Genomic DNA, 24,000 nt, shown 5'->3' with positions numbered 1-24,000 from the left:
CAGACAGCACACGGAACGTTGTGATCATGAATTGATTCAGCGTTGGCAAAAGAAAAGAGTTTATTAGTTGGGTAAAAAGTTAGTTCATATTCACTGCCATAAATGTGACCACCTTCTTCAACTTCTGTCGTATAATTGGCCCAAATGGGATCGTTGGGTAGACATAAGAGATTACTTCCGCCACCTGTGTCGCCGTACCATTGTCCACCAGCCACACCTTGAATTAGTAAGAATAAATCAATTAAAAAAGATATTAAGCAAAATTATATACGAAATAACGGAAACATTCATTACAATTTTTCACTTAAAAGAAGTCATGCTTAGTCACGTGTGAACGAATTGTGGTGTATATATGTTAGTGTTTATATGAGTGTAAACTGTGTGTTGCTGAATCGTAACTGTACATATACCTTCTCATATATATATATATATTATATATATATATATATATATATATATATATATATATATATATATATATATATATAAGTATATATATATGTATGTATATGTATGTATATATATCGTAGTAAGCAACGAGGATATCCAGAGATAATGCGGCACGATTGTTTCATGCAACTCCATTTATATATATATATATATATTGTGTATACGGGTAAGTTTTTGTGGATACGACGTGGATTATTATGTATGTTTGCATGGGGTAGGTGTTTTTCGGTGGATGTCAATAGATGGAGAAATAGAAAGATATTTTATAACGCATGCACTCGTGTTTATCCGAAATGGAAAAGATGTTCACGTGTGAACGGATATATTTTGGATGGTGGAAATTGTAGGAGGTTTGAGTAGGACAATAGGGGAGACGACGAGATGCAGAGAAGTGGTGGGTAACCGTCGATGAAATGTTGTTTAGTCGATCATACGAGAGTCAGTGGCTAAACCTCTCGTGTAGACTCGGACGAATCAGGCTTACATAGACGTTATGATCACACAGACTTTACTTCATGCAATACACAGAAACGAGGTGGGAGGAAAAATTGTGAGGTTCAGTGATGGCTTAGTGCTTAAGATGAATGGACGGCGGAGTGGGTGACCGATAAAGGATACGTGTATGGTTTATAGACAGCAGATTCGGAGCATTTTTAGGGATTGTGAGGTTGATTGGGGAAGAGGTTTGTAGCAGCAGTTTTGAATTGGAAGTGTCGTAATTACCTTACAAATATATACTGGATAATTAATGAGGTGATGTGGTGCATGAAAAGAGCAAGGTTTCAGCGATAGGACGACTTCGGTGAGGCGGAGAAGAATAGAAGTGCATTCTGTACTCTGTTGTGTTCTCTCACAAACATTTAGTCTCTCTCTATTTTCCTTAATGAATAAAGTCCTTAGCTTTTTCCATCAGTTACAGTATGTGGCTTGTCCAGTCCTCATTCTACATTGTGCGTTCATTTCATTAATCGTTTACAGTCACTGTCATCAATTCTAATAGACTCTATTCAATTTAGCCAACACCTGCGATCATTGGGCACTCTAGTTAATGATAGTCACGTGGCAACTTTTCAGTCCTGGTCACTCATGTACAATACCACCATCCGTAGCCTGTACACTTGATCACCAGTTAGCAGCCTCGGTATTTGATACCTACAATCCAAAGCTGGTCAGCCAGAAATTTTTGATCGCCATGGGGGATTTTTAGTCCAGCTCCTGTCTGTAATTTATCGTAGAGATATCTATATTCTGTGGTTAGACAACATCCTTTTCACTTGGTCCGTAGTAGACAACATACAATATTCTGATTTGACCAAATACCTACAAAGGAGTAAGCAGTCTTGTGTAGTGTCTGTTTAGTCTACAGGTATAGACGTTTGAAACGTGACATATCATAAGAGGATTTGAGAATGTTTATGTCAGACAACCCGACAAAGGGTGAGTGTGTGTGCATGTGCGTGAGAGAGAGGGTGAGAGAGAAAGAGAGGCAACAAAAAGAGAGAATGAGAGGTATAAAAAGAGAACAAGAAAAAAACAAAAAGAGAATGAGAGGTCAGAAATATAAAGTATACTAACCGTCATATACAAGGCTTGAATAAGGAGGACAAGTTGTTCTGCCCCACCGGGTATACAATGATCCGAGACCGGGATCTGCGAAATTAAAATGAAATAATGTAGTTTAAAAGAAAGAATTAGGGGATCATTTACAAAGTAGGATGTTGGATGGGAAGGAATTGATGGATAAGAGAGAAATATAGAATTTAAGAAAGAACGAGTGAATGAATGAAAGTCAGAACGAAAGATGTAAATAATAAGAATAAATTGTAAAGACAGAAAAAAGACATTTGTCTGTTGAGCCTGTTGGTGACGTTGATGTCAAAGATTTGAGAGATTAATCTCAGAATATCAGAATGTGTATCGGTCTCCGCTATGAACGGATGTATGTATGATACGTAAACTTGGGTATGAGTATATATACTTCTCAATAGAATAATGATAAAACGCAATAGAATAATTATAAAATATTCGCCAGGTGCGAATATTCATCGGTCAATTACAAATATCAGTTTGGAGCTCGGCGCAAATAAGGCCATCATAACTACAATATGAAAATAACAACCATACCGCATCATTTGTCGATTTAGTTAAAAGACATCACATCCGGATCTCGAGTAGAGGAGTCCGTTCGATAAATGTATAGCACACCCCACCGAATACGGGTGCAACCAGCAAGAAGCCTGCAACTTAATCTGGGGTGCGTGGGGTGGGAGCACATAATTGACGGTCTCAGGACACCAAAGCAGATCAAGAAGGGAACAACCTTTAATAATTGAGAATTAAAACGTCAAAATTGTTAGATATAATCTGCCTGTAAGATATAATCGGTGTCTCCTCTATAAAATTTCCTTTCTCCGATAGCGTACACCTGGATATAGTCTTGATACTCCACTACGCAACTGTGGTGCCAGCAATGTCTGCACAGGTGGGATTAGGATACTCTCAATCCCCAGCTTTCGGATTGTATAATGGAGTAAAACCTACTAGGTGTGAGGGTTCGCCTCTTGAAGCTAAGGCTGAATATGAAAGACCACTGTGGCTGCTGTAAGTATATGCAGCAAACAGCTGGGTCAAATACAAATCCTTCCTAAGCAAATTCATCTCATCTTTAGATATATTTGGGGTAAAGTCATTTGTCCCGCAAGGAGACTTCAGTGCACACCTTGGCACTGATAACCGTGAGAAGGATTGATTGGAAGGAATGTCGTCAGCGAACTTAATGGAGAGGTCATAGCAGCCTTCAGTGCAGGATACACACTCTCCTCTCTATGGTAAAGATATTATTTTAAGACAGGGATATTTATAAGGGTGCCTGATATAGAAATACCTGGTGACAGAGGTTTTTGATAGATTTCGGTCCTCTTTCACTCTTTGCTGAACGTTCAGGTAAAAGGAAGGGGCGGAGTTGTCAACTCGGCACTACCTAAATGTCTAAAAACCTGAAAATTCCTACAGTCTTCCGAATACTGGAAATTGGTAAATCCAGTGCGACCTACAGAATACAGTTGGAAGCCGCAGTGGATGCTGGGATCAGAAACAAAAATGTGGAGACATTTGCATCCAAATTGAGAGTGACCCGCCTGAATGAAGTTGGACATCGAAATGGATTCGTGATTGTATTATGTTTATCGGCAGGTTCTTCTTCGTTTGAAGGCTTATTTGAGCTAAACTCACTTAAAAGTGATAAAGCTGCTGGTGAAAAGCACGTTCGGCTTGATATTTTAGAAACTTTAAATACAGATGGTATTCTCTGAGTGACCCATGTATGCTAGGTGGATGGGAACCCTGGAAAAAACACCAAGGCAATGGTAATATGGGGTGACAATCATAATCTTTTCAAATTGAGACCAAAGAGTGTATTCTAATTATAGAAAGGTCGACACTAGATGTCAGGAAAAGATATGTAGGGAAATTGTCGCGCCCAAGATTACCGTCCTGGACGAAGTACACCCGACCAGAGATTCGTTCAAGACTGATCTTCCAGCAAACATTGAATTATTTCCAAGATTTATACGCTGTAAACCACGGAAAGGCTCAAGATCACGTGCCCTGGGGCATGTTGCGGATGGTTTACCAGGAAGGTGAGTTTAATGGGTAAATACTGGTTGCCATAAAATACTTATATGGATGTTCAAATGATTGTATTTATGAAGAGGGCTTGGTACAATTATCGACGTAGCACTGCATATATACTCATATACACACAATAAATGGCATAGTATATTAGAGTAACGTTTTATTTAGGAAATTATTGTAAAGTAGAAAATATTTTAAAATAAATGCAGGCAAATGTCTTAGCCTACATCTTTGTGGACATATGGATAATAATGTGGAACAAATTCAAAGTTGGTGAAATTATAAATCATTTGTTAATGAGTCACGGGTAAAAGACTTTAGCTGTAAAATTAGTTCTTACTTGGACTGTCATCAGGTTTATCGTCGAGAGATTTCTTGGAGATGAAACGGTTCTGTGAAAAAATAGAAATAGCATCATATAAATAGAACTTCAGGATATTTATTATCGTTTCGAACTTAAAACAATGCAATAGATAACAACATATTCGGACAGGTATCATTGCCAACACTACCATCTCAACCCCTTAGGAATCTTCTAGAAGGCGCTTCAATTTAGTCAAACGTCTTCTTGAACAATATCAGACAATACAACTCTTCATTTCAAATGACATCGTTTGGTGAATCTAAGAAGATAGATAAACATGAATTTACGCCGACGTCAAAGTTCAAGGGCAAGTCTATCCCCTCATTGGTTCCCTGGTACCCGCAAATGAACAACCACAGTTCCTCCAAATGTACTCTATGAGTGATGTAGGACAACAAACCCGACGTGTGGTGTCAAAATTTCCGGTGATGGGTCGTGTTAGACACAGCGCACAATGCTGCAAAGAGAGTATATCCACTGACAGCTTTTCGGTGCGTTCAAAAATCACACAAACCCCACCTCCAATTTTGCATGACAGGTTAGGGCCTGAAACACTCCAAACGGACGCATAGCATGTTGCTTAGTCGAATTAGCCCAGCATTTACTCTACAAATGTTTTGTTGTCAATGTTGCACTTTCCCATATCACCTGTTTCAAAATGACTGCAATATATTATATACCAACTTTCCCGTTTTTATCCCCAGCAATACCGGGTATGTCTTCAAGTACACACACACACACGCACACATACACACACACACACACACACACACACACACATATACACACACACATTTCTACACATATATATATATATACACTCACACATGTATATTTATAGTTAAATTTAATCTAAACAAGAAAGCACTAAAAAACACAACAATGCGAGGACGTGGAACAAATATAGTATTATTTGACGCTTAGGAAAGAAGGAAAGGAGGAGGGTTTAACGTTTCGAGCGGAGCTCTTCGTCGGAAACATACGGGGAGGGAAGACAGAGGAAAAAAAATCGCCAACGGTACACACGCCGTCACATTTTGAATGACCGGAAGAAAATTGGGGAAGAAAAGTTCTTTCAAAGACAGGAGAGTGGTAGAAGAGGAGGAATGTGTCTGTAAGTGTGGATATGTGCGTGATCGTAGGTCTGCATGTCCGTGTGTGTGTATGTGCGTATGTGTGCAATGATGACACGTGTGTGTGTGTGCATGTGTGTGTGCATGTGTGTGTGTATGTGTGTGTGGTTGTGGATGTTAAACTTTGCGTGTTGTAGGGTTAGTAGTGTTAAGGTCAAGGAAGAAGCAATTGGGCGTGGCTCCTTTTGTCTCTACCCCAGGTCAAGTAGTAGGTACTGCTAGTTTGAAGTATGTGTGTGTGTGCGTGTATGTATATGTATCGTGTGTGTGTTTTGTTTGTAGTGTGTGTAGGCGTAGAGTTAGGGTGTTTGGCGAATAACTATGCTTTACTTTCTGTATGTGTGCGTGTGTGTATGTGTGTATGTGTGCAATGATGACACATGTGTGTTTGTGTGTGTGTGTATGCGTAGAGTTTGGGTGTGTGGCGAATAACTGTGCGTTTGTGTGTATACATGTATGTATAATTGTGTGCGTGTTTGTATATTTGTGTGCCGTGTGTATGGGATGTATGTGTGGGTTCATTTATGTGTGTGTATGTATGTGCATGCGTCTCACATGTTCATGTAGCTGTGTGTGCGCGTACACGTGCGTTTGTATGTGTGTGAGTAAGCGTATATAGGTGTATATACCTGTATCCGTGGATGTGAGTTTTCGGTGTGTGCATTCGTGTGTGTGTGTGTGTGCGCATGTTTTTGCGTGCGTGTTTGTGTGTCTGTGTCTATATGTGTATACGGATGTGTATGTGTGTGTGCGCGTGTAGGCATATATTGCGTGTATGTATATGTATCGGTGTGTATGTGTGTGTATGCGTAGAGTTTGTGTGGTGAGTAACTGTGCGTTTGTGTGTATACATATATATGCATGCCTGTGTGTAGGGTTTTTTTTGAAGTTGTGTGGGCGTAATGTGCGTGTGTGTGCTTGTGTGCGTGTGTGCGCTAAAGTACGTGTATGTGCGTGTGTGTCTGTGCCCATGTGTGTATGAGTGTGTGCGTATCTGTATGAGTATTGTTCGTTAAAGGTATATGTGGACATCTGTGCTGGTGTGTGTGTATGTACGTGTGTATGTATGTGTGTGTGTATTGTGTGCGTATGATGCATATATCTCCGTGATCACCGTCACAGACCAGTTGTTGCTACATATCGCTGGTCACAATGCGCTTCGCGTTGTTTTAGCCTTAAAATGACGCCACCCTGCTGGCTAAGCGAGCGGGCCAACAGAAGAAAGAGTGATCACAACAACCCAACTCACTGAGCTTCGTGCAGCATTAAACACTCACAACGCCCAGTCTGGGAATCGAAACCGCGATCCGGCAACCATGAGACCGCTGCCCTAACCCTTGGGCCACTGCGCCTCCACACAGACATATATATATATATATATACATATATATATATGTATATATATATATATATATATATATATATATATGTAGGTCCCGGGTTGAGTCGGGGTTAACCACAGTAAATAAGGTACTCAATACATAGCAGAGTAAATTAATTTATTTTATAGAAGGAGCTTCTACAGGACTAGAACTGTTTCATTCAAATGAAATCATCAGGAAGCTCCTGATATATATATATATATATATATATATATATATATATATATATATATATATATATATATATATATATATATATAAATACATATCAATATATAGGTATGCACGTATACTTAAGCATACACACCATAAATATCACAAATATACGTATCTACTTATACGCATACACACACACAAACGCACACATATATGTGAGTGGACATACACTGTATAGTGTGGTTGTTCGTGTACAATTGAGCACGTGTGTCTGTGTGTGTGCGTATGTGTGTGTGTTTGTGTTTATTTGTGCGTGTGTTTGTCCGTGTGTCTGTGTGTATGTATTTACATTCGTTCTTACATATTGTCATATATAAAAACCAACGTGAATTACAGTCAAACATTACGAAATTCACCGATCTACATTGGCACTCGCACGTTTTATTTTCAGTTGGAAAGAAAAGATTCAAAAAAACTCGCCTCACTTCCGTTCCTGATGGAGAGAAATAGATAAATGTGTGTAAATATGTACGTATTCCTATGTGTGCGTGTGTGTGTGTTTGCATGTGTCAGTTTCTGTGCATGTGTGTAAGTGTACATCTAGATATAATACTTAACACTAATATTAATAGGGCTAAACGTTGCAGCGACAGGGCATGGCCATGCTAGAACCCCACTGTTAAATTTTTCCGTTACGCACTTATTTCCCTCTCCAGGATTAAGTCTGGTGAAAGAGCGATCGGACAGGAGTACAATTACACCCTTCTTTGTGTTTACTTGGGATGTGTGTATATGTATGTATATATAGATATATATATATATGCAAAAAAGAAAATGGAGAAACATATCTAAATCAATCATCAACCATCAGATAATACCCAATCAATACTTTATTAAACCATTACATAACAGCAATGACATTATACATAATATATTGCAAATATAACTAGACATGGAAATAGAAATAGAATATACGATTACATCATATCTGACAGATATATATATCCATATATATATATATATATATATATATATATATATATATATATATATATATATATATAGATAGATAGATAGATATACATAGATAGATATATAGATAGATAGATAGATATGTATGTACATACATACGTAACTATATATGTGTGTATGTATATATGATATGTATATATATATATATATATTGATTTGTGTGTGTGCGTGTGTGTATACCACACATAGTGTGTATGTATCTATGTTTTATGTATGTGTCTGTTATTGTCGCACCGCTATCGATTCTCAACTGATGTCGGTGTGTTTACGTCCCCGTTACATAGCCGATCGTCTAGAGATACCGATAGAATGAGCAATAGGCTTACAAGGAATAATTCCTGAAGTCGATTTGTTCTACTGAACGCAGTGCCCTAGCATGGCCGCAGTCAAATGACTGAAACGGTTAAAAGAATATATTTATATACAAACACACACACACACACACACACACATACATATATATATATAGATAAATAGAGAGAGAGAGGGATAGACAGAGAGATACAGTGATAGATACACACACGCATGTATTTGTTTGTATATATATATCCATATATGTTCAGGCACTAATATATTCATATATATGTATATTTATATATACATATATATGTATATTATATATACAATTATACGTATATGTATATATATGTATATTTAGGTGTGTGCGCCTGTGTGTTCGTGTGTGATTACGTGTGTGATCTTATGTGTGTGTGTGTGCTCCATAGGAACATATGTACGTGATTCATGCATACATCCTTACATCCATCCATCCATCGGTACATACATACATCCACATATTAATACATACATACGTAAATGCATACATACATACATGCATATATAAATACATAAAGACATACATATATTAACACAAAATCCATGACTTACCGCATTCGATTTCTCTTCCATTTTTCCTATTCTTGAATCTTGATGAAGAATCACGATCGTCAGAACGAGAAGAACCCCAAAAGCTATGAGAGAAGAAATGGAATAACGCTGCGAAATATTCCTGGACAGTTGTGCGAAATCCATTCTGGTGACAGTTGTCGGTCGTACGTGATACTTCGTGTGGCTTCAACAAAAGATCGAGATGCGAGGTTTAAGCTGAAGACCTGTAACTGAATTCCACGTATTTATTGAGCGCACAACAACCCAGCTCTGGCATAGATCTTATCGTAAATTTATGAACCAATGCGATTGGTGGAACTGTAAAAGCGGGTGTGAACTTGTCTGACAGGTTTAATTATTGGAAAGAGATGGTTTGATATTGTCACACAATAATTAGCAAAATATTTTGATGAATGAGAGACACGTGTAAAGTGAAATGATTCCTGTTTCTGGATATATTATGATATATTTATTTACTAATGTTTTTAATTAATTTTATTTGTTATTCTTGGGAAACTGTTTTAATATTCAGTGTGGGAAGTATTTTGTTCAACCGACAAATAGACAGACACACACTTAAACACACACTGACACGCAAACACACACTGAAACACAGACACAGAGACACTGGCACACATACACTCGCGCACACTGACACACACACACACACACTGACACACACACACACATAGACATACACACACACACAACGACACACATACACACGAACACACTTTCATACATACACATACACACACACTGACACACACACACACTAACATACACACATACTGACACACAAACACAGTGACGCACACACACTGACACACACACACACACTGACACACAAACACACACACACACGCTGACATACACACACAATGACACACACATGCAAACAAACCCACACCAACACACGCACACTGATACACACACAAACTGACACACACATACACATACACACACTGACACACACACACACACACACTGACATACACACACACACTGACACACACACATAAACACACACACACTGACACACACACACACACACACACTGATACACACACATACACACACACACTGACAAACACACACACACACTGACATACACACATACACACACACTGACACACACACACTGACACACACACACTGACAAACACACTCAAACATACTGACACACACATACAGTGACACACACACACTGACACACACACACTGACACTCACACACACATTGACATACACACACTCACTGACACACACACCTACACACACACACACATGAAAACACACACACACACACACCCACACACCCACACACCCACACACACACACTGATACACACACACACACACACTGATACATACACACACACTGATACACACACACACTGACACACACACACACACACACACACTGACACTCACACACACACTGACATACACACATTGACACACACACACACACACATACATGCAAACACACAAACACCCACCCACACACACACACTGACACACACACACACACACATACAAACACACGCATACAAACACACACACACACACACACACACACACACAAGGAAAGATGCGGGCACGTACGAGCGACCGCAGTTACTGTTGGGGCACAAGTTTGAAGTCAACTCCTCTAGCGAAGAATTTATCAGAGAGAAATACCGAAGGGAGGTAACTCACGACAGACTCCAGCCTGGCGCTCTAATGGCGTCACTTACTCGTTGTTGTTGACTATGTTTTAGTTAAAGCTATGGCTTTAAGTTTGTCCAGATATTCCCCTCTTCGGTATTTTCTTTTGATAACGGCTGAACTGGAACCCGATAGGGAGCAGCACTGGACTGATATGCTGTTTTTGCAACTTTTTGCACAGAATTTGCGTTTAGAGTTTGAAATATGCCATTAGCACATTTTAACGAAACTAAAAATTGCTTATGCCTAATACTGAGCGCTAATACTGTTCACTGGAAACGCCATGTTGAATGTTTCCATATATTCATTTGTCAATTTGCATTTCGTGCTTTCATATTACTTAATTATTATTCTTTTTCTCTAGCTTTTTCACAATCGAGCATTCTTATGGCACGCAATGAATCGGACAAAAAACGTGCTGCCACCCACAGATCCCTCTTTCCACGGATACCTTCGTTTATCTGGCAGCCATTCTACAAACTCCCACATACAAGGAGCAATCATGCTGGGTATAGTGTGAAAGACTCAACATGTTGCACTGATTCCACCTAATGTATATTTTATAAGTCGTCTTCCTTTCCTTACTAAGTCGTTTATGTGTGTTACAGTTATTGTATGCATGTATCTCGAAGCAAGTTCCTCTTCTGCGAGTTTGATAGTTTTATGTTACAGATCGCGATAATTTGTTGAACTCGATGTTTTGTGGTGTTGCTGTAGATTCGGTTGATGCCGTTCTTGAAGTCTACTCTTATTTCTTGGTGGTTTCACATTTTATTTTGGCACATGAGTTTTCAGGGAACGATGAGAGGCTGCGTGTGTAATGTGACGCGAGGCTGTGTGTGTGATTTTTGTAGAAAAGCTGGAATATGTGAATGTAGGTTGAAAATAGTTCTTCGTGGGACGTGTACTTATACCCTTGTCGAAAGTGTTTCGTGAAAACTTCAATGTGTTAGTAACCTGACAAGTAGTAAGGTTGTCAACATTTATTAGGTAATATCCGCGATTGGATTGCAGAACTTTCATCGCATCGATTGTAGTTACAATGATACGTATGGGAGTATTTTTTTTATTAACCCATCATGATTTAGTGATGTTAGTTATAAGCTTTTATCGTGTTTTCTGAAGATTGATCATGAAAGGGTGATATATTTGTACGGAGGTGTTTCATTTGGGGATTGTTTTCATTTTAAGACGGAATACAACACACATTTAAACGAATCATCATTTTATTTCAACATTTAAATTTGATAAACTGAACCTCATACAATGTATTCTAGAATCATTCTCTGAGGATTACATCGTTCTCTCAAACTATTTGTCACATTCTATGACGTCTCTGTTGTTTCGTTTTGAATATTTTCTGAAAACTTGTAGCAGCAATTTATTTAACGACATATATTAGTTGGATAAAATACTGCGAAACACAATTACAAGAAACGTATATGTTGCTTTATTATATTATATTTTATGATTCGCCAACATAAATTTTCATGTAAAAACGAATGTAAATTCGATTCAGTATTTACTGCACACAACGCAGGTTAATTCTCGACCATTGACATACGGTGGACATGGCAATGAACCACAAGCAGCCTGAACGAAATATAATAGAGCTCCATTTTCGTCTCTGTAACCCGCTGGATCAGCTTCTGGTGCATAATCCACACACACATATTCAAGTCTGCCCTTATGACCAGAACCCTCGGTCATCAAATATCCTGAATATTCAGCTGTCCAACCAGCGTAACACTGTGTCCTGGCTGGTAACATCATAAAAACAGCAGGTTGTCGTGTCAAACAGACAGCGCACGGAACGTTGTGATCATGAATTGATTCAGCGTTTGCAAAAGAAAAGAGTTTATTTGAGTAGTGGGATATTTCATATTCACTGCCATAAATGTAACCACCTTCTTCAACTTCAGTCGTATAATTGGCCCAAATGGGATCGTTGGGTAGACACAAGAGATTACTTCCGCCACCAGTATGGGTATAATGTTGTCCACCAACAACACCTAGAATTGGTAAGAATAAATCAAGTAAAAAAGATATTAAGCAAAATTATATATGAACTAACGGAAACATTCATTACATTTTAACCCTTAAAAGAAGTCATGTTTACTCGCGTGTGAACGAATTGTGGTGTATATGTTAGTGTTATATGAGTGTAAGCTGTGTGATACTGTATGCACGAGAACGTAGCAGTGCATTTGCATTCTCTTTACATATATATATATATATATATATATATATATATATACACATATATCAAAGTAAGTAACAAGGATATCCAGAGATAATGCAGTACAATTGTTTCATGCAACTCCATTTAATTGAACAATACAATAATCACATCAATTTAAAATATAGTGGAATCTTCAGCTGCACCAATACATAGGATTTAATTAAATTAAAACAGATTGACACATTAGTATAATTATACCTAAAATCTCCAAGAAGTTAAGGAGATACTCAAAGATCACGTTGTCTCTACTTCAGCATAGAAGTTAATAAAATTATCAAGAAATTTATGAATACTTATGAATAGAAAAATATTCAACAATTTCTATCCTTTTGTTATAATATTCTTCTAAATAATTCTTTGGAAAACCCTAAACTTCAACTGTATTCATAGCAACATTGTTTAAAATATTTAACTATAATATATGATAAGACCTTCCGTTTCATTGTCAATAGTCTGCCAGATATATAACATATATAACAATATATATATATATATATATATATATATATATATATATATATATATATATATATATATATATATATATATATATATATATATATATATATATATATATATATATATATATATAAATATATATATATATATATATATATATATATATATATAGAGAGAGAGAGAGAGAGAGAGAGAGAGAGAGTATAGAAATTCGGGGTGAGTACTTGATAATTATAAGCACCTGTGTATACCGTTTGATGGTGTAGGTGGTGGAGTAAATTGATCAAAATAAAAACAAGATGCGAAGGATTCAGCGGTACATATGTTTCGGGCCTTTATTAGACAGATTTATAACAATGCATAATGTATGTCTGTGGCCTTCTTCAGCCGCGCACAACAACTTCCACAAGGGCATGTGTTACATCAAAAATTCTTGGTTGGGGATGCAAATCCTCCCATTCGCGTACGACATAATGCGGCAGCAGCATAGAATATGTATATGCGTATGTGTGTGTGTATGTATATGTATGTTCACATATGTGTACGTATATGTACATATATATATATATATATATGTGCGTGTGTGTGTGTGTGGGTGTGTGTATGTGCATATATGTTTCCCTGCATTTTCCTCCTATATATACAAATTTTGTCTCCCATATATGACTTCTTTTCCCTAAATATTTCTTCTCCTACACCCATATCCTTCCTATATAGTCTCTTTACTTCCCTATATCTATACCCTTTCACATTTCTAACTCGGATGTTGAACGCACACCGCCAAACTCCACTTCCCACCCTTCCAATTTTCAGTTCCCCCCGCCCGCCCCTACGTGGACACTTTTAACACACACCTCTAACTTTCAACCACCTTCATCTCATGTTAAATTATATTTTTATCTTATTTTATTTTATTTTATTTTTACTCTTATTCTACTTCCATTTATTCTCATTTTCATTTTCATCCCTTACCTTAACTCTTATAATTTTTATAATTTTTATATTTCATTTCTAACTATTACATTGTATTTCTTATTTTATACTGTATTTCTTACTTTTATTTCTAATTTTTACCCTTACCCTCATTCTTACCCCTAACTTATCGCTTTACATCTCTATATGTGTTTATTTACTTACCTATAGATCCACTTTTGACTATGCGAGCGTCCGTGTACGTATGTATACGCATACATACATAAACGCGCGCATATATGTACATGCATATTTTGATATCTTATAACTATACCCCTATGTCTCTGTGTGTGTGTGTAGGTGTATGTGTGCACGCACATACGTACACACAGCCGTGTGTGCGTGCACGCATAGACGTGATTCCTTACATACGCTCTTATATACATCCTTTAATATCTTATATCTAGACCTGGAAGCGTGGGCATATGCGTGTGTGTATGTGGGGATGGGCGCGCGTATGTACATGTGAGTGTGTACATGTATAGTGTCCGTGTATACATGCGGATATTCTGTTGTATGTATGTATGTGTACGCACGTACGTGTGGGTGTGTGTGTGTTTATATGCATGTTTACACGCGAGTGCGTGTGTATGCTTATAGGCTTGGAGGCGTATATGTACGCGTGTATATGGGTGTGTGTATCCATGTTGGTATGTATGTACTAGAAGTCCAAATAATTCAAGGAACCAGATTAAACGCTCAACAGCTCTGATTTACAACGCATTAGGTCCCCAGACGAAACTGTTGATTTACTGACAATTCTACAACTAAACTTTATCAATCTCCTGACCACCATGCTTGGTCCTTAACCTCTATACATCCCTTATCTTTATATTTTTTTTATATTTTGTTACATTTTTATCATGTTTTTTTACTTTTATTTTTATTTCTATTTCTATTTTACTTTATAACCTTATGCCTTTACATTTATTTATATTTCTTTATATTTCTTTATATTCTTTATACCCCCTTTACATCTCCTTATATCTCTTTATATCTTTATGCTCTACATTTTTATATTTTTCTATACTTACACTTTTTATACATTTTTTATCCCTCGTCCTGAATTCTCGCCCCTCCATCTTCACGTATATACATGTATTTATTTATTTACATTACTTCAACATCCATTTTTCCTCATCCTACATTGAGGGAAGAAAGAGATGGACGCTTCAATTCTATGCTGCTGCCGCATTATGTCGCACGCGAATGGGAGGATTTGCATCCCCAACCAAGAATTTTTGATGTAACACATGCCCTTGTGGAAGTTGTTGTGCGCGGCTGAAGAAGGCCACAGACATACATTATGCATTGTTATAAATCTGTCTAATAAAGGCCCGAAACATATGTACCGCTGAATCCTTCGCATCTTGTTTTTATTTTGATATATATATATATATATATATATATATATATATATATATATATATATATATATATATATATATATATATATATATATATATAATATATGTAGTTATATGTATATATATGTTGTGTTTATACGGGTAAGTATTTGAGGTGATGACGTGGATTATTATGTATGTTACCATGGGGAAGTGTTTTTGCGTGGATGTTAATAGAAGGAGAAAAAGAAAGGAATTCTGTAACGCATGTACTCGTGTTTACCCGAAATGGAAAATTTGTTCACGAGTGAACGGGGATATTTTTGGTGATGGAAGCGGCGACCGAAAAAACATACGTATAGGGTTTATAAAGAGCAGATTCAGAGCATTTCTAAGGAATGTGAGGTTGATTGGGGACGCAGTTTGTAGCAGCAGTTTTGAATTGGAAGTTTCGGAATTACCTTACAAAGATATACTGGATAATTAATGAGGTGATGTGGTGCATGAAAAGAGCAAGGTTTTAGCGATAGGACGATTTCGGTGAGGCGGAGAAGAATAGAAGTGCATTCTGTACTCTGTTGTGTTCTCTCACTAATATTTAGTCTCTCTATTTTACTTAATGAATACAGTCCTTAGCTTTTTCCATCACTTAAAGCATTGGCTTGTCCAGTCCTCATTCTACATTGTGTGTTTATTCCTTTCACCATTTACAGTCACTGTCATCAATTCTAATAGACTCTATTCAATTTAGCCCACACATACGATCATTGCGCATTCTAGTTAAAAGTAGTCAAGTGGCCACTATTCAGCTCTAGTCACTCACGTACAATACCACCATCCGTAGCCTGTACAATTGATCACCAATTAGCATCATTTTCACTTGGTCCGTAGTAGACAACTTATAATATTCTGATATGACCAAATACCTACAAAGGAGTAAGCAGTCTTGTGTAGTGTCTGTATAGTCTACAGGTATAGACGTTTGAAACGTGACATACCATAAGAGGATTTGAGAATGTTTATGTTAGACAACCCGACAAAGGTTGAGTGTGTGTGCGTGTGCGTGAGAGAGAGGGTTAGAGAGAAAGAGAGGCAACAAAAAGAGAGAATGAGAGGTATAAAAAGAGAACAAGAGAAAGACAAAAAGAGAATGAGAGATCAGAAATATAAATTATACTAACCTTCATATACAAGTTTTGAATAAGGAGGACAAGTTGTTCTGCCCCACCGGGTATACAATGATCCGAGACCGGGTTCTGTGAAATTAAAATGGAATAATGTAGTTTAAAAGAGAGAATTGGGGAATCATTTACAAAGTAGATTGTTGGATGAGAAGGAATTGATAGAGAAGAGAAAATTATAGAATTTAAGAAAGAACGAGTGAATGAATGAAAGTCAGAACGAAAGATGTAAATAATAAGAATAAATTGTAAAGAAAGAAAAAAGACATTTGTCTGTTGAGCCTGTTGTTGACGTTGATGTCAAAGATTTCAGAGATTAATCTCAGAATATCAGAATGTGTATCGGTCTCCGCTATGAACGGATGTATGTATGATACGTAAACTTGGGTATGAGTATATATAAATCTCAATAGAATAATGATAAAACTCAATAGAATAATGATAAAATATTCGCCAGGTGCGAATATTCATCGGTCAATTACAAATATCAGTTTGGAACTCGGCGCAAATAAGGCCATCATAACTACAATATGAAAATAACAACCATACCGCATCATTTGTCGATTTAGTTAAAAGACATCGCATCCGTATCTCGAGTAGAGGAGTCCGATCGATAAATGTATAGCACAACCCACCCAATACCGGTGCAACCAGCAAGAAGCCTGCAAATTAATCTGGCGTGCGTGGGGTGGGAGCTCAAAATTGACGGTCTCAGGACACGAAAGCAGATCAAGAAGGGAACAACCTTTAATAATTGAGAATTAAAACGTCAAAATTGTTAGATATAATCTGCCTGTAAGATATAATCGGTGTCTCCTCTACAAAATTTCCTTTCTCCGATAGCGTACACCTGGATATAGGCTTGAAACTCCACTACGCAACTGTGGTGCCAACAATGTCTGCACAGGTGGGATTAGGATACTCTCAATCCCCAGCTTTCGGATTGTATAATGGAGTGAAACCTACTAGGTGTGAGGGTTCACCTCTTGAAACTAAGGCTGAATATGAAAGACCACTGTGGCTGTTGAAAGTATATGCAGCAAACAGCTAGGTCAAATACAAATCCTTCCTAAGCAAATTCATCTCAGCTTTAGATATATTTGGGGTAAAGTCATTTGTCCTGCAAGGAGACTTCAGTGCACACCTTGGCACTGATAACCGTGAGAAGGATTGATTGGAAGGAACGTCGTCAGTGAACTTAATGGAGAGGTCTTAGCAGGCTTCTGTGCAGGATACACACTCTCCTCTCTATGGTATAGATATTATTTGAAGACAGGGATATTTATAAGGGTGCCTGGTATAGAAATACTTGGTGACAGAGGTTTCTGATAGTGTTCGGTCATCTTTCACTCTTTGCTGAACGTTCGGGTAAAAGGAGGGGTGGAATTGTCAACTCGCACTACCTACATATCTGAAAACCTGAAAATTTCTACGGTCTGCCGAACACTGGAAATTGGTAAGTCCAGTGCGACCTACAGAATACAGTTGGAAGCCGCAGTGGATGCTGGAATCAGAAACGAAAATGTGGAGACTTTTGCATCCAAATTGAGAGTGACCCGCCTGAATGAAGTTGGACATCGAAATGGATTCGTGGTTGTATTATTATTTTCGGCAGGTTCTTCTTCGGTTGAACGCTTATTTGAGCTAAACTCACTTAAAAGTGATAAAGCTGCTGGTGAAAAGCACGTTCGGCTTGATATTTTATAAACCTTGAATACAGATGGTATTCTCTGAGTGACACGTGTACGCTAGGTTGATGGGACCTCTTCAAAAAACACCAAGGCAATGGTAATATGGTGTGATAATCACAATTTTTCAAACAGAGACCAAAGTTTGTGTTCTAATTATAGAAAAGCCTACACTAAATGACAGGAAAAGATATTTAGGGAAATTGTCGCGCCCAAGATTACTGTCCAGGACGCACTACACCCGACCACATAGTCGTTCAAAGACAGATCTTCAAGAAATCGTTGAAGCATTTCCAAGATTTATTCGCTGTAAACCACGAAAATGCACACGATCACGTGCCCTGGGGCATGTTACGGATGGTTTACCAGGAAGGTGATTTTAATGGTTGCCATAAAGTACTTATATGGATGTTCAAATGATTGTATTTATGTAAAAGTTGAAATTTTTCAACGAGAAGGTTTCACTCTATTGAAGTGTGCATTGTTAGTGCACCTTCTCACATTCTTTTTGTGATCTGGTTGAATATGCGCAGCCATTGTGGTAGAGGTATCCCAATCCATCTCTACGTGATCGGTCGACTGTTATTTGCAGACGACATGCTGCTACCTGATTCGTCTGATGGTCACCAACAACGTGCACTGAATTGGTTGGCTGCCGAGTACCCCAAGGAAGGATTGACAAATACGCACTGTGTCGGAAAGTGGAACATCATTATTTCGGGTCTCTATTCACGAACGATTGGAAGCACAAGAGTGGACAGAATGCTGAATTGTAGATATAAACGCAGTGAAGCGCCAGCTCGGGCATTTGATTCTCAGATGAAGAGGGCTTGGTACAATTATCGACGTAGCACTGCATATATACTCATAAACACACAAATAAATGGCATAGTATATAAAAGCATTTTATTCAGGAAATTATTGTAAAGTACAATATAGTTTGAAATAAATTCAGGCAAGTGTCTTAGTATATATTATTGTGGACATAAGGATAGTAATGTGGAACTAATTCAAAGTTGGTGAAATTATAAACCATTAGTTAATGAGTCACGGGTAAAAGACTTTAGCCATAAAATCACTTCTTACTTGGTGTGTCATCAGGTTTATCGTCGAGAGATTTCTTGGAGATGAAACGGTTCTGTGAAAAAATAGAAATAGCATCATATAAATAGAACTTCAGGGTATTTAGTATCGTTTAGAACTTAAAACAATGCAACATATTGGACAGGTATCATTGCCAACACTACCATCTCAACCCCTTAGTAATCTTCTAGAAGGCGCTTCCATCCAGTCAAAGGATTTTCTGAACAATATCAGACAATAAAAATCTGAATTTCAAATGACATCCTTTGGTGAATCTAAGAAGATAGATAAACATGAATTTACGCCGACGTCAAAGTTCAAGGGCAAGTCTATCCCCTCATTGGTTCTCTGGTACCCGCGAATGAACAACCAAATTTCCTCCAAATTTACTCTATGAGAGATGTAGGACATCAAACCCGACGTGAGGTGTCAAAATTTCCGATGATGGGTCGTGCTAGACACAGCGCACACTGCTGCAAAGGAGAGTATATCCACTGACAGCTTTTCGGTGCGTTCAAAAATCACAGAAACCCCACCTCCAATTTGCATGACTAGTAAACCACAACTACAACACACATTACAGCATTTACACACACAATGTTTCCCACATCACCTATATATTATACCATATAGTCCGTAGTAAATCTATACTAGTACCACACACCACACTACACCCACACCCACAATATTCTATATATATATTATATATAGTATATACATATATATATATACATATATATTATATATATATACTTAAATTTAATCCAACAAGAAAGCACAAAGGAACACAGCCACGTGAGGACGACCTGGAAACAAATATAGTATCATCGGACGCTCAGGAAAGAAGGAAAGAAGGAGCGATAACGGTACGAGCGGAGCTTTCGTCGGAAACATACGACGAGGAAAGATCCAGAGGAGGGAAAACAGAGAGGAAAAAAAACTCGCCAACGGTCCACACGCGCGGTCACATTTGAATGACCGGAGGAAATGGGTGAAAGAAAAGTTCTTTCAAAGACAGGAGAGTGGTAGAGGAGGAGGGAATGTGTGTGTAAGTGTGGATATGTGCGTTTGCGGGTCTCGCGTGTGCGGTGTGTTGGTATGTGTGTATGAGTGCAATGATGACACGTGTGGTGTGTGGTATGTGTGTGTGGTTGTGGCTGTTATTCTTTGCGTGTTGTAGGGCTAGTAGTGATAAGGTCAACGAAGGAATTGGCGTGGCTCCTTTTGTCTCTACCACAGGTCAAGTAGTAGGTACTGCTAGTTTTGAAGTAGTGTGTGTTGTTGTGCGTGTATGTATAGTATCGTGTGTGTGGGTGTTTGGTAGTGTTTCTGTGTATGTATGGGTGTTTGTGTGTGTATGGCGTCGAGTTGGGTGTGTGCATTCGTGTGCTTGTGTGCGTGCGTATGTGTGCGCATGTTTTTGCGTGTGGTGTGTGTCTGTTGTCTATAGTGTAGTTTACGTATGTGTGATGTGCGTGTGCGCGTGTAGGCATTTATTGTGTGGATGTATATGTATCGGTTGTATGTGAATTTGTGCATGCGTGTGTATGTGGGTTTTTATGGAGATTTGTTTGTGTGGGTTGTAATGTGCGTGCGTGGGTGTACGTTAAGTACGTGTATGTGCGTGTGTGTCTGTGCCCATGTGGTATAAGTGTGTGCGTATCTGTTGAGGTATTGTTCGTTAAAGGTTATACGTGGACATCTGTGCGGGTATGTGTGTATGTGTCGTGTGGATGCTTCGTTTGTGGTGCGTTGTATGGTGTGCGTATGATGATGGCGGTGCCGCGCATGCCCCAGCATGGCCACAGGCTCTTAGCTGAAAAATGGAAAAATAATCAATCAAAAATCAAAATCATATCTCTGTGATGAGAGTCACAGACCACGGCTATCAGTTGTGCTGACATACATATCGCCATCACAATGCGCTTCGCGTGTTTTTTTAACCTTCAAATGACGCCACCCCCGTGGTTTTTAAGCGAGCAGGCCAACAGAAGAAAGGGAGGAAAGATGTAGCGAAAAGAGTACAGCAGAGATCACAACAAACCCACTTCATGAGACACGTGGAGCTTTAAACACACACAACGCCCAATCTGGGAATCGAAAAAACCGCTATCCTACAACCGTGTGGTCCGCTGCCCTAAACACTGGGCCACTACGCCTCCATACGGACAATATATATATATATATATATATATATATATATAATATATATATATATATATATATATATATATATATATATATATATATATATATTATATATTATTATATATATATATATATATATATATATACAATACATATCTCAATGTATAGGTATGCACGTACTACACGCAACATACACGCCATAAATAGGCAGAAATTATACTATATACTACTATACGCATACACACACAAACGCAAACTACAATATGTGAGTGGACATACACTGTATAGTGTGGTTCTTCGTGCTATATTGAGCACGGCTGTCACTATCTGTCGTGCGTATGTGTGTGTGTTTGTGTGTATGAGTGTGTGGGTGTTGTTTTTTTTTGTTGTTTCCGTGTGTATTGTATGTTATTGTATTCTGTATCCTATATCGTATATTGTCATATATAAAAACCAACGTGAATTACAGTCAAACATTTACGAATTCACCGATCTACATTGGCAATTGCATCGCACTTTTTATTTTCAGTTGGAAAGAAAAAGATTCAAAAAAACTCACCTCACCTTCCCACTCCGTCCCGATGGAGAGAAATAGATAAAGTGTGTTAAAATGTACGTATTCCTATGTGTGTGTGTGTGTGTTATGTTTGCATGTGTCTGTTTCTGTGCGTGTGTGTAAGTGTACGTCTAGATATAATACTTAACACTAATATTAATAGGGCTAAACGTTTGCCAGCGACAGGGCGTGGCCATGCTAGAAACCCACCATTACATTATGTCTGGTGGAAGAGCGATCGGACAGGAGTACAATTCCACCTCTTTGTGTTTAATTGGGATGTGTGTATATGTATGTATATATGGATACAGTTATATATATATATGTATCCATATACATATATATATATATATATATATATATATTATATATATACTTTGATACTTTACTTTGATAGGTTTCGGCCATTATTGGCCAGGCCATGTCTAACTTAATAGCACCACCTGGTGAAGTCTTTCAAGTCAGAATTTGGGCACTATGGCCCACTCAAGTAGAGAGTTATTGTTTACAGAGACATATCCGGGTGTAGGGGGTTTATCCGGGATTTCTTGAAGGAATCTGTCCAAAGACTTCTTGAACCCTATAGGGTCAGTTTCTTTTTTAATGAGTTTTGGTGTAATGTTAAAGAGAGCGGGGCCAATTGAGGTGAAATAATTGTGCCGTATTGTTGTTATGCGATGAGAGTGCGATTTTTGTTTTGGGCAGATGGCACGGGGCCCAAGCCTTGGATGTACCTTAAAGGTGATGCCAACATCATTTGGGCAATGCTGATGGAATATTTTCCACATCATGCAGATGATGTAGCGCTCACGACGACGTTGGAGAGAATAGAGTTTTAGCTTTTCTAGTCGACCCCAATAGTCGAGGCCTGTCATGCCATCTATCTTTTTTGTGATTGCCCTTTGAGGTGCTTCAACTTTTATGATACCTTGTATTGTGTGGGGGGACCACAGTGGACAACAGTATTCAAGGTGGGGTCGGGCAAAAGTGGAGAAGAGAAGGATAATGGTGTGGATATCTCTCGACTGGAAAGTTCTGAGAATCCAGGAACACATTCTGTGGGCCATGTCAACTTTGGTGTTTATATGAGTGGCCCAGCTTATGTTGTTGTCCACAATTACTCCCAAGGCTTTGATGTTGTTGGACGCCGCGAGAGTTTCACCTGAAGGAAGGGAGTATGGGAGTTTCAGGGCATCCTCATTTCCAAAGTGGATTAATTCAAATTTATCCTCGTTCAGCAGCATATTGTTTTTTTCTGCCCATTGGATAACAGCCAGTAGATCTGACTGAAGGCATATACGGTCACTCGCCTCATTTATGACCTTCTGTAGCTTGGAATCATCTGCAAAGATTTTTATGTTGCTGTGCTTGATGATGTCATTAATGTCATTAATGTAAATGATGAAAAGAAGTGGGCCCAGCACAGTGCCTTGCGGAACGCCACTACTGACTTTGGCTGGGCTTGATTTTACCCCTTCAACTACAACATGTTGAGATCTGTCTGTCAGGAAACACTTGATCCATTTCAGTAACTTTCCAGAGACACCAATGTTGGATAGTTTTTTCAATAGGATCTTGT

At 38.2% G+C, this 24,000-nt stretch overlaps 2 protein-coding genes across 2 annotated transcripts in view; both read right to left on the bottom strand.

The window, feature by feature from the left end:
* The window catches only part of LOC118767013, a 32,157-nt gene extending 20,388 nt beyond the window's left edge, over positions 1–11,769 (bottom strand). The window contains exons 1-2 of the mRNA XM_036510919.1: positions 11,661–11,769; positions 2,026–2,046 (exon numbers count right to left, since the gene is read on the bottom strand). Of these exons, the coding sequence (XP_036366812.1) occupies positions 2,026–2,046; positions 11,661–11,769 (130 nt within the window). The remainder of the gene's footprint in view (positions 1–2,025; positions 2,047–11,660) is intronic.
* A 358-nt stretch (positions 11,770–12,127) lies between these two features.
* On the bottom strand, positions 12,128–21,419 carry LOC118767012. The gene is made up of 5 exons (XM_036510918.1): positions 21,412–21,419; positions 19,721–19,737; positions 16,947–17,021; positions 12,592–12,758; positions 12,128–12,160 (listed from the first exon to the last, which is right to left on the bottom strand). The coding sequence occupies exons 1-5, from the start codon at positions 21,417–21,419 to the stop codon at positions 12,128–12,130; spliced, it is 300 nt and encodes a 99-aa protein (XP_036366811.1).
* Between the last annotated feature and the right edge of the window lie 2,581 nt (positions 21,420–24,000).

Source organism: Octopus sinensis, linkage group LG18 (assembly GCF_006345805.1).
Source record: "Octopus sinensis linkage group LG18, ASM634580v1, whole genome shotgun sequence".
NCBI classification, from domain to species: domain Eukaryota; kingdom Metazoa; phylum Mollusca; class Cephalopoda; order Octopoda; family Octopodidae; genus Octopus; species Octopus sinensis.
Note: the sequence above shows the minus strand (reverse complement) of the source record. Positions and strands in the feature narration are given on the sequence as shown.